The sequence below is a fragment of the Eschrichtius robustus genome, chromosome 12 (genome assembly GCF_028021215.1).
Source record: "Eschrichtius robustus isolate mEscRob2 chromosome 12, mEscRob2.pri, whole genome shotgun sequence".
NCBI lineage: Eukaryota > Metazoa > Chordata > Mammalia > Artiodactyla > Eschrichtiidae > Eschrichtius > Eschrichtius robustus.
The window spans coordinates 4,568,359-4,583,411 of NC_090835.1; the positions used below are offsets into that span (position 1 = coordinate 4,568,359).

The following is a 15,053-nucleotide window of genomic DNA, read 5'->3' on the forward strand; positions in this document are numbered from 1 at the left end:
GCCCCAGGGAGGCATCTAGACCCCTGACCCCAGCTCAGGGCTTGGCAGGACCTTGACAGGGCAGCACGTTGGGATTGTGAGACCAGCCGGAAGAGAGCAGTTTGATGGGTCTCTGATCGGCATTGTCAGTTCTCTGGGGGACATGCAGAGGAGCCCTCAGCCAGAGAAGCTTCCAGGCCCCAGCTAGTCCTGGTCCTTCTCCTGCCCGGACGTTGGACCCCACACCCCAGCCCCAGCCTTGGTCTCTGGGGTCAGACAGGCCTAGGCTTGCATCGCGACCCTGAGGCATCTTCATTTTAGGACTCTTGCCAAGTCCCTTGGTTTCTCTGGGCCTCAGTTTCCTCATCTGTGAGATGGGCGTGAGAGGGGAGGGATGAGACGGGTGGCTCTGCAGCTTCTCCCGGGCCTGGCCCTAGCAGCGCTTCGCCCACATCTTCTTTAGCACACTTCATGGTCACGCGGGGCAGGTATCGTCGTCAGCCCCATTAGCTCAGAGAGGGGAAGTGACTTGGACAACTTGTACTTTGTGCAGCTTGTAAATGTCAAGGCCAGGATTCAAACCCAAGTCCCTGCTCCTTGGCATGATGCCCAGCGGCCTCCCAGAGAATGTTTTGTAAACTGTGAAGCCCGAACCCATTCACAGGGTTGGATGTGCCCGTGAAGGGCAGCGAGGGAGGCCCTGGTGGGGGCACAACGGAGGCAAAAGTGTAGAGTGACCCTCTGCCAGTCCTGGAAGGGCCCGAGAGAGGGGCAGAGGCGGAGACTCCAAGCCCGGGTCATCCCCTACGCCCAGGGCAGGTCCCCCACATTCGGCCTCCCCCTGCCGGGGCACCCTCCTGGCTCACCATCCCCTGACGGCTCCCCCCCGCCCCAGATCAACCTGAACGAGAGCATGCAGGTGGTGAGCAGGAAGGTGGTGACGGTGGCCTACGGGGAGCCTGTGCACCACGTCATGCAGTTTGACCCCGCAGACCCCGGTTACCTCTATCTGATGACGTCCCACCAGGTAAGGCCCGAGCCTCCGTGTGACGAGGTCCCAGGACGAGCTGAGCTCTCTTGCTTGCCTTGCCTTTGCACGTGCTGCTGCTCCTGCTGGGAGCGCCTCCGCCCTCACCCCCCGGCCTGCTCATCCGCACCTCGCAGCGCAGGCATCACCTCTGCAGGGAAGCCTTGTTCCCTGTGTTTCCCCCATTACAGCATCGAGCCTCAGTTTCCCCAGCCTCTCACGGCCCTCGCCGTGCTGACTCCCCTGGGAGGGGCCGGCAGCCCCTCTGATCTGGGCCCCTGCCTCTGCCTCTAGATGGCCAGGGTGAAAGTCGCCGCGTGTGCTGTGCACACCACCTGCGGGGACTGCGTGGGTGCGGCCGACGCCTACTGCGGCTGGTGTGCCCTGGAGACGCGGTGAGACCCCTGAGACGGGGGCTGGGCCAGGGAGGCCGTCGGGGTGGGGGAGCCCCCCTGCGTCCTGACCTGTGCCGTGCCGCCCCAGGTGCACCCTGCAGCAGGACTGCGCCAACTCCAGCCAGCCGCGTTTCTGGACCAGTGCCAGCGAGGGCCCCGGCCGCTGTCCCACCATGACCGTCCTGCCGGCCGAGATCGATGTGCACCAGGAGTACCCGGTGAGTCTCTGGGGAGCCAGGACGCAGCTCTGGGCTCAGAAGTACGGGTGGAGAGCAGCCCTTCACCTGGCACCCAAACCCTGAGAGGTGGAGACTCCTGCGCATAGCACCCCAGGGACCTGGAGGCAGATGACGAGAACAATAACGACCGGATGGTCTTAACATCCCCGTTTTACAGATGAGGAAACTGAGGCCAGAGCGGTAAAGTGACTTGTTCAAGGTCATACAGTGAGGGAGTGGCAAAGCTGGGGTTTGAATTCAAGTGGGTGGGCTCCAGGGTCCCAGAAAAGGGGGGGGCAAGTTGGAAGATGGGAGGAGAGCCAGCACCCCCATCTCACATCCTGCCTTTTTCTGGCCCCAGTACGGGGTCGGGGGAGGCCACCAAGTGCCAGACTGCTGTTTCTTGAGCTGGGAAACAGATGAATCTGCAGCATGGGGGCAAGTAGCTACCCCCTCACCCGTGTCCAGGAGGGCCTAGAGCTGCCGCAGCCTGCTGCTTACCTGTAGCAGGCAGCCTCTGGGCAGGGATGTTCCAGGCCCTGGCAGGGGCTGAGGGACAGACAGGCTTGGGTCCCACCCAGCCCTGCCCTCAGTGACTTCTCTGAGGCTGGCATCTTCCTCTATCACCTGGGGGAGATGATGGCTCTGATGGCCCAGACAGGTCCTGGGGCTCCTCGGCGCCCTCCTCCCCATCATTGCATATCACAGTCCTGCACACACGTCATCTGGTCAAGCAAACTGGCTGTGTGCCACGTGCAGGCCTAGACTTGGGGACACAGCAGTGAGCAAGATAGACAAACGCCTGGCCCTTGAGGGGTTGACATGCTCATAAGGGAGAGAGACGAAGCAAGATAAAATGCCAAGATGGTGATAAGTACTATAGAGAAAAAGAAAGCAGAGCAGAGAACGGGGTGGAGAGCGAGTAGGTTGTGGGGGAGTGTTGACATTTTAGACCAGGTCGAGGTGGGGGGCTCACTGCAAAGACGACATCTGAGCAGAGATAGGAAGCCAGGGTGAGTATCTGGGCAGAGGGAACCGCCAGTGCAAAGGCCCTGAGGTGGGAGCAAGACTCATGATTTGAGAGAGTATCAGAGGATGGAGTCTGAGGTCACGGGGGCCGCATCATGCAGCGCCTCTGGCTACTGTAAGATGGTCAGTTTCATTTTGCAAATGGGGAAACTGAGCCCCATGTAGGCTGCAGCTCTCTGGCGTGGAGGCCTGACCACCCACCACCTCTTCTCCCAGGGTTACAGGGCGGGGGTGGGGCGTTGCGGGGAGTGGCCTTCCTCCACCCCCACCCCCCGTTCCCCACCCGCCCCAGCTAAGGGCCCTGGCCTCCAGGGTATGATCCTGCAGATCTCAGGGAGCCTGCCCAGCCTCAGCGGCATGGAGATGGCCTGTGACTATGGAAACGACATCCACACTGTGGCTCGGGTCCCGGGCCCTGCCTTTGGCCACCAGATCGCCTACTGCAACCTCCTGCCGAGGAACCGGTTCCCGCCCTTCCCACCCCACCGAGGTAAGCACTTCACTGCCTGGGCTGTGGGGACAGCCAGATGGGGGCTCTCAGGTGGTGGAATCTCAGGCATGGGGGTCCTGATATCACAGCCTCTGACGTCGGTGGAGACCCCCTGCTCCCTTGTTCCTCTCTCCCTGGATCCCCTGCTCTGTTTCAGACCATGTGACCGTCGAGATGGCGGTGAGGGTCAACGGGCAGAACATCGTCAGGGCCAGTTTCACCATCTACGACTGTGGCCGCGTTGGGCAGGTGTATCCCCACACAGCGTGAGTGGGGCGGGGCCTGCTTCCAGGTGGCGGGAGGAGGTTCTGCTCCTGGGGAAGCCTGGGGAAGAGAAATGATGGTGTCCCAGAGGCAGACAGGACTCTTGGTTGTTCACTCACCAGCACGTTTGTGCAACAAACTCGTCACCCAGTGCCCGGCGTCTGTGAGCACCCAGGCTAGTAGAGGCCAAGAGAAGTGCTTTGATTACACTTAATTAACTTAGTCTCCTAAAGGCCCTGCTTGCCTATTTCCTCCTTGCATACCTCTTGCAGCAGGAAGCTCACTACCTAACAGAGTGCCCAGCCCCTCTCGGCAGCTCTGATGTTGAGAAAGACCTTTCCCTGTGCTGGGATCTGCATCCCTGGGTCCCAGTTCCTGGGCGCGGGGGTTGGGAGCCGGGTAGCTGAGGGCCCCCCTTGTCTTCCAGCTGCACCAGCTGCCTGTCGGCACAGTGGCCCTGTTTCTGGTGCACCCAGCAGCACTCCTGTGTTTCCAACCAGTCTCGGTGTGAGGCGTCACCAAATCCCACGGTAAGCCAGGCCCAAGGGGTGCCCTCTGCCTCCAGTGGTCCATTTTTTCCCATTTAGTATGTTGAGAACATTTCCGTATCGTTAAATTTTCTTCCTTCGCTCCAGATTTAACAGCTGTGCCGGGCTCATCACCTCACAGTGCGTTTAACCAGTCCCCTCTTGTTGGACATGCCGATCCTTCCTGTTTCTTTTTTGCGTTCTGTTACATCCAGGGCGCTGTGCACGGCCTTGATTATTCCCTGGAGACCAGTTCTTCAAAATGGCATTTTGGGGTGAAAGCCTGGCCATGTTTTTCACTTTTAGCTCGGCTGACCCCCAGAAAAGCCTGAGCCAGTTGACGCTTCCAGCTGTAGGAGGAGGCCCCTTTCTGCACATTGTGCTAGTTTTCAATTTTACCTTCAACATTTTCAGCAACCCTAGAGAGTACCAGTCCCCAGAGCAACTGAAGCCCCAGCCTCTTGGCTCTGGGCTCAGAGAACCTCGTCAGGAATCCCCAAAGCCTAGTCTGCCCATGGCAGGTGCCAACGAGCAATGCTGAGGAGGGACTTCATGGCCTGAGCCTGGAATCCTGTGGTCTCAGCCCCTCCTGCCTGAGCCTCAGAACTGCTTTGAGGAAGAGGTGTCCAGCAGGAGCAATGCTTAAACTCAGAGCAGTGATGCAGTAACGTGGGGTTTCCAGTGCTGGGAGAGAGGCCCGGTAGAGGCTGTGTGGCCAAATCCCAGGGGAGGCTCCGAGCCTCTGCAGTGGGCGCTGGGACTCCAGTCTAGGCCAGCCAGGACTCCTGCTCTCGTTTGGGGCCGACATCTGCTTCCGGCCCCAGCCCTGGGCTGTGTGTACAGTGGAGACTTGATGAATGTCATTGTGAAGCATTCATGCCGGCAGCCTGCCTCCTGTGCTCTACCCTAGGATACTGGGGCGAGGAGGACCCAGCCTCAACACTTCACTTATTGAGCACCTGTTGTATGCCTGGGTGTGTCCTAGGCACTGGGAAAGCGCCAGGTTAGACACAGTTCTGCCCTCCCCGTCGTGAACCCAGAACCTGAGGTGTGAGTTGTGGCTGTGTGATCCCGGGCAAGCTGCCAGACCTCTCTGTGCCTATTTCCCCGTCTGTAAAATGGAGCCTATTTCAAAGGCTGGGGCGGGCATCTGGAGTTACACCTGTCTGTAACGTACCAACTTCATACCTGACACACAGTAGGTGGCCACTCTGCTGGGTGGGACAGGGAGGACTTCTCTGGGAGGGGAACCTTCTGCTGGGTCCTAACAGACGCACAGGAGCTCACCAGCCTGGAGGTGTATCTGTGGCAGTGCCCCCGTGAACCACTCTCTCCCAGGTCTGCGGCTCTGCAGGTCAGGGTTGAGCGGGGTGCAGAGGGGGCCTGTCTTAGAGGATTATGGCAATCCAGTGGGAAAAGAGGCAGCTCCCACGCTGGGCCTGCAGGAGCTTCTGAACCGATGCTTAATTTGGCGTTTAATTAAGTGCCAGTTAGCCGTGGAGGCACCATGCCTCTGATCGGGCGGCAGGCAGCGGGGTCCGCACATCCTCCCGGACCCCTCAGGAGCTGGGAGGAGGCGGTAGGGCTTGGGCCAAGCCAGAGAGGTGTCTCTGGGAAGGCAGGTGCTAGGGGCTGAGTCTTCTCTCACTTCCCGTTCCCTCGTGGGCCCCAGAGGAAGGAAACCGGGGAGTGCAGAATGCCAGGCGGAGGGCTCCAGCTTTTCCGCGGAGGGGAGGAGACTAAGGAAGGCGCTGCATCCTCCACTTTCAGTTGTCCAAGGAGGGTGTGGCCACCCCAAGGCGGTGTGACTTTCGGCTGTAGAAGCAAGGAGGGTTTGGGCAGATGGAAGGGGAGGGTCTCTTGGTGGGGAGCCTGGATAGACGCCTCCATGAAGGTGGTTAGGAGCCGGTGGAGAGGGTAGTTTGGTGGGAATGCGGGGGAAGTTTACAGGGGCTGGGAGCATGCAGAAGGGCAGGGAAGGAACAGGTCAGGTGGGTTCAGGGTCCCAGGGCCACCCAGTGCTCCGCTGGATTGGGACCCCAGCTCTCAACTCTTGAGCTTAGAAAGACCTTGGGGGAGTCTGTGAACTCCAGTGTGGAGACAGGTGAGGCCCCCTGTGAAATGGCACACACTGGGCTCACATCTGGGCTTTCTGTGGCTCCTGGCATTGCTGCCCTGGCATCTGTTCCCCCAACTCCTGGTCTCCCGCTTTCTCAGCTCTGCCCAGAGTTCGGTCAGTCGGCCGTGGTTTCCTGAGCCTGCAGCTACGCTCTGGCAAAGGGGAGAAGCCGCTCGGCCTCTTTCTGCGGCATTGACGGCTCTGCTTGGGATGGGACAGAGAGGCCCCAATCCTTTGCGAGCAGGGAAGCCCTAGCTCAAACTGGCCTCAGCCCCAACAGAATCATGTGGCTTGTGTGAGTACAGAGTCCGAGGGGCGGCATCCCTTCAGGCACAGCTGGATCCAGGGGCTCCAACAGTGTCAGCAGGGCCTCCCCACCCCTCTGAGTGGCCTCCACTCTCAGGCAGGCCCTCCCCTCTTGGCAGCAAGATGGCCTCAGCAGCCCGGGGCAGGCTCCTGATCCCCCAGCAGCCCCAGGAGACTTTCTCGTTGGTTCTGCGGAAGTTCCAGGGGAACTGGGTCACGTTCACTCCCCATACCAATTGCTGAGTCCAGGACGGGCCTGGGTACCCGCCCATCCCTGGGGCTAGGAAGTAGGGTCAGCCCTCCCAAACCACAGGCCTGGGGGTTGGGGAAATTCCCCAATGGCCAAGGCAGACTTGGAGGCAGATGGTGGGGGGCTGGAAGCTGGCAGCAGATGTGCCAGCTGTCCCCAAGGAGGATTAGCCAACCCTGGGGGAGGTGCTGAAAGAGGGCAAAGATGTGCCCGCACTCTCAGCCTTGCTCCCACTCTGTAGAATGGGTACAAGCATCCAGGTGGCCGTGGGTTATAAGGATCAAGGGGAGTAGGGGCCCTCAGGGATGGTCCTGCGTCATTTCCTCTGGGGGCACTCTTGTGGAAGCTCCCCCTTCCCAAGCCCTCACCCCTCCAGCCCCCGCCGTTGGCCACCTACCCTCAGGTGGCGGGGAGCTGGGAGGACAGAGCCGCAGGGCCCCCAGCCAGCTGTGAAGCGGGCTGGCAGCGGCTGTGAAACCCGATTAGAAACATGTGGGTTCCATTCCCGGAAACTCCAGGGGGTTTACACATGGATGGCACAGGACAGCAGCTCAGAGAGAGACAGACTTGTGGGTCACACAGCGAGTGGACACCAGCTGCTACCTCCCAGCCCCACAGCGTGGTCAGCTGAGGAGGAGGAGGCCCCACCTGGGCCCAGCCATGTTGCCTCTTTGGCCAAGGCCCCTGTGGTCGGCTCTTCAGGGAAACTCACCAGTCTGGGCGAGGTTTCTGGCCTGGTTTCTCACCAGTCTGGGCGAGGTTTCTGGCGAGGTTTCTGGTCAGCAAACATTCTGGACAACCAGAGCCCGCTGTGCTTGGGCAAACCACTTTGTTTCTCTGTGCCTCAATATCCTAGTCTGTAAAATGGGTGTAATGATGGTACCTTCCTCATAGGGTTGTTGGGAGAAGGATTTGTTGAATTAATACTGTGCAAAGTGCTCCAAAGTATCCAGGTGCACAGGGAGGGCTTTGTCAGCTGGCCGCTACTGCTGTCACTACCATGGTCACTTATGACCATGGTCAATGATAGTAAATATGGCTTTGGCATCCCTCGAGCTCTGGTTTTATGCTGGGCCCCTGAGGGTCCCCTGAAGGAGCTCCCTGTCTGATTAACAATAAGGAGTAAAGACCCCTGGTCCCTGGCCCTCAGTTTCAGGCCTCAGTCTCTGGCCCGAGAGTCAGACAGATGGGAATTCAAAGGGCAACTCTGCCCTCTGCCCTCAGGTAACTCCCCTCCTCTCTGAACCTCGGGTTCATACCTCCCTCCCCCTTCCCTAACTTCCTTCCTTTTTTGAAGTCGCCTCTGTGGCTCCGCGGAATGCGGAATGCGGATGTCCAGGCCCTCCGCAGGACTTCCCCGGAGCTGGCACCTCCACCCAGAGGCCTGTGACTCGCCCAGGCAATGGGGAGGGGTCTGGAGCCTGGCGGCACCAGGGCGCTCACAGCCTGTTTCCCGTGGGCCGTTCAGAAGTCTGGGGTTTCTCTTTTCTGAATCATTTATCGTGAGTTAACCTGGAAACCAGAACTCCAGAGCTGGGTGGAGTCCCAGAAAGTGGTAGAGCCCCTCATTTTACAGCTGGGAAAGGTGAGGCCCAGAGACGGGGAGGTTTCCTCTGAGAGGCACGCGGTGGAGCGGCCATGGGGACCCAGTTCCACTGGGCAGGGTACTGCATCTCTCTGTGCCTCAGTGTCCTCGTCTGCGAAATGGGGCCAATGCATTCTCCTGCTCGTAGGTCTTGCCGTGAGGGTCAAGTGAGATGGTATGTGGGAGGCAGTGGGCACGCAGTCCTCAGTAGGTGTGGCTGCTACATTTTGTTAGTAGTGTTTCCTCACTTCCCCGGGCTGCCTGGTGCCTCCCCGGGGAGACGGGGCTGCGCAGGCTGGCTGGGGTGGTCGTGAACCCCGTCTCTTCCGAAATGCCCCAGTGCCAGCCCCACCTCCTTGGGTTTTGACTGCAGAGCCCTCAGGACTGCCCGCAGATCATGCCCTCAGCCCTGGCTCCCATGCCCACGGGCAGCTCCCAGAGCATCCCGGTGCATCTGGCCAACGCCGCCTTCTTCCAGGTAAGTGAAGGCTGGGCGGGGGTGGGGCGGAGGGCTGGGAGAGTGCCGTCCCGGGTCGGGGGACCCTGCTCTGGGCCCACCACCCATGCTTTGGTTTCCTTCCTCTGAGTTTCCAGGCTATGTTTGAGAAAGCCCCGCTCTGGTTGCACGGAGCTGGGGGAACAGGAAAGTGGGCGGGGAGGGCCAGGCCATGGGGACAGCAGGCCGCCCCCAGCGCCTGCAGGAAAGCCTGGCCAGGACCCCCAGACCCTTCTACCCTCTAAAGCTCCCCTGACAGATCCAGGCCCAGCCCCGCCCAGTGCCGCAGCCCATGAGTGACACTGTCCATATTATGCCCGCCCTGCCCTAGCCCCCAGGCTGAGTTGTGACCCTGGACACACCTTCCCAGTTCGTGGCTGACATGTCTTCCCTGGAGAATGGCCAGAGAACCCCTTTGCCTTCCAGGTGGGGAAAATGAGGCCTAGGAAGGGGACGCAGGTGCCTCCAGGTCACACGACATAGGGCTGGACTTGCACCCTAGCCCTGGACTCCTTGTTGAGTGCTCTTCCCTACAACCAGTCTTCCCTTCCCCCTGCCCATCTGGGCTGGGGGAAGGGACACAGCCCCTTTCTGGGTCCCTCCTGGAGGAGCGTCCTGGGTGGGAAGTGTTGATGAGTCCTGGAAGCATGCCAGCCACCCCCTCCCCAGCTTCTGGGGACTTGCCATCTGTCGCTTCCACGGGGGAGCCGAGGCCCGTGACGGCTGTCACACGTGGGGGCCACGTGCCAGGCATCTGGGATGCGTCAGGCAGCCTCGTGGCAGGGGCTGCAGCTCAGTGAGGGGCATGCATGGCGGCCCTGCCCTGGGCCCTCAAGCTCTTCCCTGCAGTGGTTGGGAAGAGCCTCCAGGGGCAGCAAGGGGCCTGGACCCATGTGGAGGGCTGTGCCGCTCCCCTGGGCTACAGGAGCCTGGCATCGGGAGGCCCAAGGCCTGGGTTTGGGTCCTGGCTGCTGCTTTCAAGCTGTATAATCAGGGGGCACGTGTCTGCTTCATGGGGCCTCAGTGATCCCAGCCCTCCTCCCCCCGGGCCTGCTTCTGGAACACTGAGGGTGGGGGTGGGCAGAGCCCCCTGCCTGGGCTCTGCAGCAGCGCTGTCCACTGAGCCTACGCCCTGCAGAGCCCCAGGACAGGCTGGGCCTGCGGCCCTGAGCCCGGGGACTCGGACGACAGACCCACCTCCCAGCTCAGCGTGGCAGGGACACGTGAGCTCTCAGCCCTATCAACAGCCACTTTCCTGGTCAGTTTCAGAAGGAAGCGGGGAGGGGGCAGGGCAGGGGAGTTGCTGACCTGCTATCTCCTCAGGGTGTCACATCTGCCAGCGACAGGGACATAAACAGGAAGTCCTGCCACGCGGCTGGCCTAACACACTCAAAACCTGGGTTTCTTCATTCAGCAAATATTTACTGATGCTGCTCCCGGAGGCCTGTGTTGGGCTGAGGGCAAGACGGGATTGGGGAATTGGCCCTGTTTAGTCTTTCAGCAAGCATTTATTGAGCACTTCTTGCATACTAATAACCGCCAGCATATATTAGGCACCCACAGTGTGCAACCCACTAAAGATAACACGATCTCCAGTTTTCCTAGAATCCTGCAGAGTAGAGCAGCCTCTTTCTGTTGCAGAGTTTAGAAACCCGAGGCCCAGAGAGGAGGAGCCACTTGCACAGGGTCACACATCTAGGAGGTAGCAGAGGTGGGATTCGAACCTGGGTGGGCCTGTGTAAAGTAGACCCTGAGCTATTTCAGCTGCCATCTACTGCCCTTGGAGGTGTCAGAGGGGCTGAGACCCAGCCCCAACCCTCCCCAGTGGGTGGGGGGACAGGTGTAGACAGAGCCTGCACAGGGGATAAGGGTGGTCCTTGGCATACAGGGTCGGGGACGGGCTTTAGGAGCTTAATGGAGCCCCTGGCACACACCCAAATGTTCATTGCTGAATGGATGGATGGTCAAGTGAGGGGTGCCCCTGTGATTTGAGGGGGGAGTCTGGGAAGGCTTTGAAACATGGGACATTTGAGCTGGATTTTGAAGGCTGTGTTGAGTTTTGCTGGGTGGAAGAATGGGCTTGGGCAAAGGCTGAGGGCAGGACAGCCTGTGCTGTGTCGACATGTGTCCTGTGGCTGGTCCCAGGCCTTGTGGGGCAGCGGCGGGGGACTGTTGACGTTAAAGGGCAGGTGGAGTCTCACTGGGATGAACCTTGGACGTCGGTCATGCTGAAGAGTCAGGGCTTTACCCGCGGAGTGAAAGGCCCCGGGTTTAGGCCATTGGGAGATGTTGGTGAGACTTTTAGTGGCATGGAGAGAGCACAAGGCCAAGGTTCTAGGTGTTCATGTACCCCCTGCCTCCATCGAACACTGGACATGGAGGCCAGGAAGGACATCCTGGAGGAGGTGCAGCCCAGGCAAAGGCCTGATAGTAGGACCACGCCCACTCTTCAGGACAGCAGTGTCTGATGTCCTGATGGAGGTACAGGGCAGGGGGTGCTGACCTGACTCTCCCCAACCCCCATCTCCCAAAGGGTGCAGCACTTGAATGTAGCTTTGGTCAAGAAGAGATCTTTGAGGCTGTGTGGGTGAATGAATCAGCTGTATGCTGCAACCAAGTGGTGGTGAGTGGTGTAGCTTTAACGGCGAGGGTCGGGGGCAGAGGGGAAGGGGAGGCCTGCCGCAAGTCCAGATCCTGCACTCCTTCCTTTCTACCTCCTCTTTTTGGACCCCCTGCCCCCAGTAGCCCTGCCCTCATCTGTCTCCCTGACATCCCTCCCCCAACAAAGACCCGACACCATTCACACCTCTCATGGTTTTTCCTGTCCTTTTGCAGCTGCACGCAACCCAGAAGAGCCAGGTGTTTCCACTCAGCCTCCAACTAAAGGGGCGGCCAGCCCGATTCCTGGACAGCCCTGACCACATGACAGGTGGGAGCGCCTCACATGGCCTCAGGGGACTCAGCCGCGGTGGGTGGGACGCAGCCTTGGGGGACTCATTCCTGTGCTCAGGTGTCCACCTTGCCGTTCCCTAACACACACGCTCTCTCAGATCCCAGCCCGGCCTTTCTGTGCCTGGTCAGTTACTCAGCGCTTGATTATTGAGCAGCTACTCCGGGCAGGCACCACGCCCTCGGGGCATCTCCAGGCCAGTGGCTGTGCAGCCCCAGGTACTTACTTACCCTTCCCTTTGTGAGCCTTATCGTCCTCATATGAAGCAAGGGCAGAGGCCCTTTCGTAGAGGGTGTGGTGAGGATTTGCTGAGATGATGCACACGAAGCCTTGCAAGGGTGTCTGGGACACAGTCTGTGCCCCTGTATGGTGGTTGGTGTCCTTGCTCTTATTATATGTACTGAATCAACTCTCCAAGGACCTGTCTGTTCATGGGGAGTCTCAGACATCTCGGTGGACATGGGCACCCCCCACATCCATACTATGAAGGTCCCAGACAGAAGCCCCAGAACCACCCTGCACACCCTGAGGCCCTGGAGAACTGGCCCTGCAGTCCTCCTCGTGCCAGTCTGAGGGTCTGGTCTGAGGCTCACAGAGCCCGCCTTGCTCAGTGGTTCCCTAGCATCCTGGAGCTCCGTGGGGGCTCAGGAGACCCACTCGGGCCTGGGTATGAATCCAGCTCTGCTACTCACAGGCTGTGTGACCTTGGGCAAGTTACTCTACTTCTCTGAGCCTCATGTCTTTGTCAAATGGAGCTAATAAACAGCTCCCGCTGGATAGATTCACAGGGAGGATGAATGTTAATGGGGCTGTGGCTGCACTGTGCTTATTAGCACAGCCCGCAGGGGGTTTGGAGAAAACTAAGAACTTCATGGGGTCCTGACCCTAAGAACAGGACCCTGCTGACCTGTGCTGCCTCCGTGTCTCCCGCAGTGGAGGTCTATAACTGCGCCATGGGCAGCCCCGACTGTTCCCAGTGCCTGGGCCGGGAGGACCTGGGCCACCTGTGTGTGTGGAGTGACGGCTGCCGCCTGCGGGGGACCCCGCAGCCCCTGCCTGACACCTGCCCCGCCCCCGAGATCCGAGCGGTAAGCACCCCGCCCCCACCTCCCCGCTCTGAAGCCCGTTGCACCCACACGCCTGAATGTGCACACGTACAGCGCCCACGTGGGCTCAGGGACCCGCAGCACGCGTGCTTGCACACACCCAGGCCCATTGCGCACTGTGTTACCCCCTGAGCACCTGCTGGGTGCCAGGCCCTGCCCGGTGCTAGAGACACAGCAGGGAACGAAACAAGTACCTGCCTTCATAGAGCTAACGTTTTAGTTGGGGTTAGGGGACAATAATGAGAAAGGAAATAATTTACATAGAGAAGGTGGTAAGTGCTACAGCAGGGCAGGGCGGGGGCATTGGGAGTCTGGGGTGAAAGAGATGCTGGGGCTGATTGACTCTAAATTTTATAGCGAGGTCAGGGAAACCTTGCTGATAAGGTGAAAATGGGGGCTGCCAGTAACTCCGAAGCCTCAGTTTTAATTAAGAAAAAAATCTCAGGGAAGGAGTCTGTTTGGCTTAGCCTGGGTCAGGTGCCCATCCCAGGCCCAGTCAGCTCTGGTTGGGATGTAGGGGCATGTGGTCAGACATGGCCGCTGGGAGTGGACCTCGGTGTCCCCAGGAGATGCCCCTCAAATAGCACTGACTCTGTCCCTATGCACTGGTGTCCCCAGACCCAAGCCGGCTCAGTATCACAAATGCACATCCTCTCTGGCAGCCCCAGTGACCTGCCAAGTGGCTGGCGGTGCCAGCGCTCTCAGAGCCTCCCCTCAGTGATGGGTCTGCCTGGCCCTGCCTCCCTGGGAGCCTGCCAGCATCCCAGCCTCTGAACCCCATTCACCCCTTTCTCCGGTCGCCTGGCAGGTTGAGCCCCTGAGTGGCCCCTTGGATGGCGGGACCCTGCTGACCATCCGCGGCAGGAACCTGGGCCGGCGGCTCAGCGACGTGGTCCGTGGAGTGTGGATTGGCAGCGTGGCCTGTGAGCCGCTGGCCGACAGATACACGGTGTCAGAGGAGTGAGTAGAGGGCAGTGCCTGGAGCCATTCTGAGTGACCGCAGGCCCCACCCCACCCGGAAGTGCCAACTGCATCTCTGCCCTCCCCTCTCCCTTTTCTTCTCCCCCCTCCCCCCTCTGCCGTCCCGCTCTCCTCGGCACCCTTCTGCTCCCCAGAAGTCACTCACTCCTGGGTCTCCCGGACTTTGCTCAGGCCATTCCCACCATGCGTCCTGCCCTTTCCTGCTCGGGACACCACTCCAGCGCCTGCTCCCCTGGGAAGCCCTCCCGTGTTCCCCTAGACCAGCCCTACCTCCACGGAAGCCTTGCTCCGATGAAAAAAATTGCTGCTAAGAAAGTGTGGGGAGCCGCTGGTGTGGTGCAGAGGTCTGGGCCTGCAGCTGTGGAGCCTGGCCCGGAGGGCAGGGAATGAGCTGGGTTTCCTTTCCGAAGGCTGTTAAGTCAGGCTTGCAGATAAGGCCATCAGTCTCCCAGCCCAGCAAATGTTCTCATGGTTGGAGAGCTTTCAAATATCCCCAAAGACCATCTTATCCAATCCCCTTGTCTTATAGCTGCAGAACTGTCGTAAACTCAGGTCGGGGGTGGTCCCGGGGAAGAGCTTGGCACCAGGGTGACACCTGGGGGACTCAGTGGCTGTTTTCCAACTGATAGGGAATTGTCTCAGTATTTTGACATGGGTAATGCCGTTGGGTGTCCTGGCCAAATGCCAGCGCCAGGTGTGAGTGGGCGGGTGGGTGGCTGAGTGCAAGGACGGGGCGCTCACACTCCCTGGGGGTGGAGCAGGGACCACTGTTTGAGGGAGAAACCAGATGGCACCTGCCTGGGCCCCCAGGATCCGCTGGCTGCTCCTTGACCAGAGTTGCCTCCCCCAGGATCGTGTGTGCCACGGGGCCAGCCCCAGCGGCGTTCTCGGACGTGGTGACGGTGAACGCCTCCAAGGAGGGCAGGTCACGGGAGCGCTTCTCCTACGTGGTAAGGGAGGCTGCAGCCTACCCCCCTGCCCACCCTGCCAGTCTCACCCCGGGCTGGCCTGAGGCCTGACCGCCTGCCTTCCTCCCCACAGCTGCCCCTGGTTCACTCCCTGGAGCCTGCCATGGGCCCCAAGGCAGGGGGCACCAGGATCACCATCCACGGGAGCGACCTCCATGTGGGCTCTGAGCTCCAGGTCCTGGTGAATGACACGGAGCCCTGCATGGAGCTGGTGTAAGCCTCTGGGCCGGGGGGCTGGAGGGCTGGGGGTGATGTCCTTGCACCAGGCATCACCAGGGACTTCACTGGCTGTGTCCCCTTGGCCAAGCCCCTTCCTCTTTCTGAGCCTCAATTTTCTCAGCCGGTAAGAACAGTACCAGTGAC

The 15,053-nt window shown here is 60.1% G+C and overlaps 1 protein-coding gene across 2 annotated transcripts in view; it reads left to right on the forward strand.

Annotated features, from left to right (window-relative positions):
* PLXND1 (plexin D1) overlaps positions 1-15,053 on the forward strand; it is a 52,679-nt gene that overhangs the window by 19,939 nt on the left and 17,687 nt on the right. Inside the window, exons 3-15 of one of the 2 annotated variants that reach the window (XM_068557232.1) lie at positions 875-1,006; positions 1,301-1,401; positions 1,490-1,619; positions 2,976-3,138; positions 3,296-3,404; positions 3,830-3,932; positions 8,563-8,667; positions 11,219-11,308; positions 11,521-11,614; positions 12,569-12,723; positions 13,550-13,701; positions 14,573-14,672; positions 14,764-14,903. In XM_068557232.1, the coding sequence (XP_068413333.1) occupies positions 875-1,006; positions 1,301-1,401; positions 1,490-1,619; positions 2,976-3,138; positions 3,296-3,404; positions 3,830-3,932; positions 8,563-8,667; positions 11,219-11,308; positions 11,521-11,614; positions 12,569-12,723; positions 13,550-13,701; positions 14,573-14,672; positions 14,764-14,903 (1,574 nt within the window). Of the gene's footprint in view, positions 1-874; positions 1,007-1,300; positions 1,402-1,489; positions 1,620-2,960; positions 3,139-3,295; positions 3,405-3,829; positions 3,933-8,562; positions 8,668-11,218; positions 11,309-11,520; positions 11,615-12,568; positions 12,724-13,549; positions 13,702-14,572; positions 14,673-14,763; positions 14,904-15,053 lie in introns of both variants that reach the window. The other variant, XM_068557231.1, reaches the window with a different exon arrangement.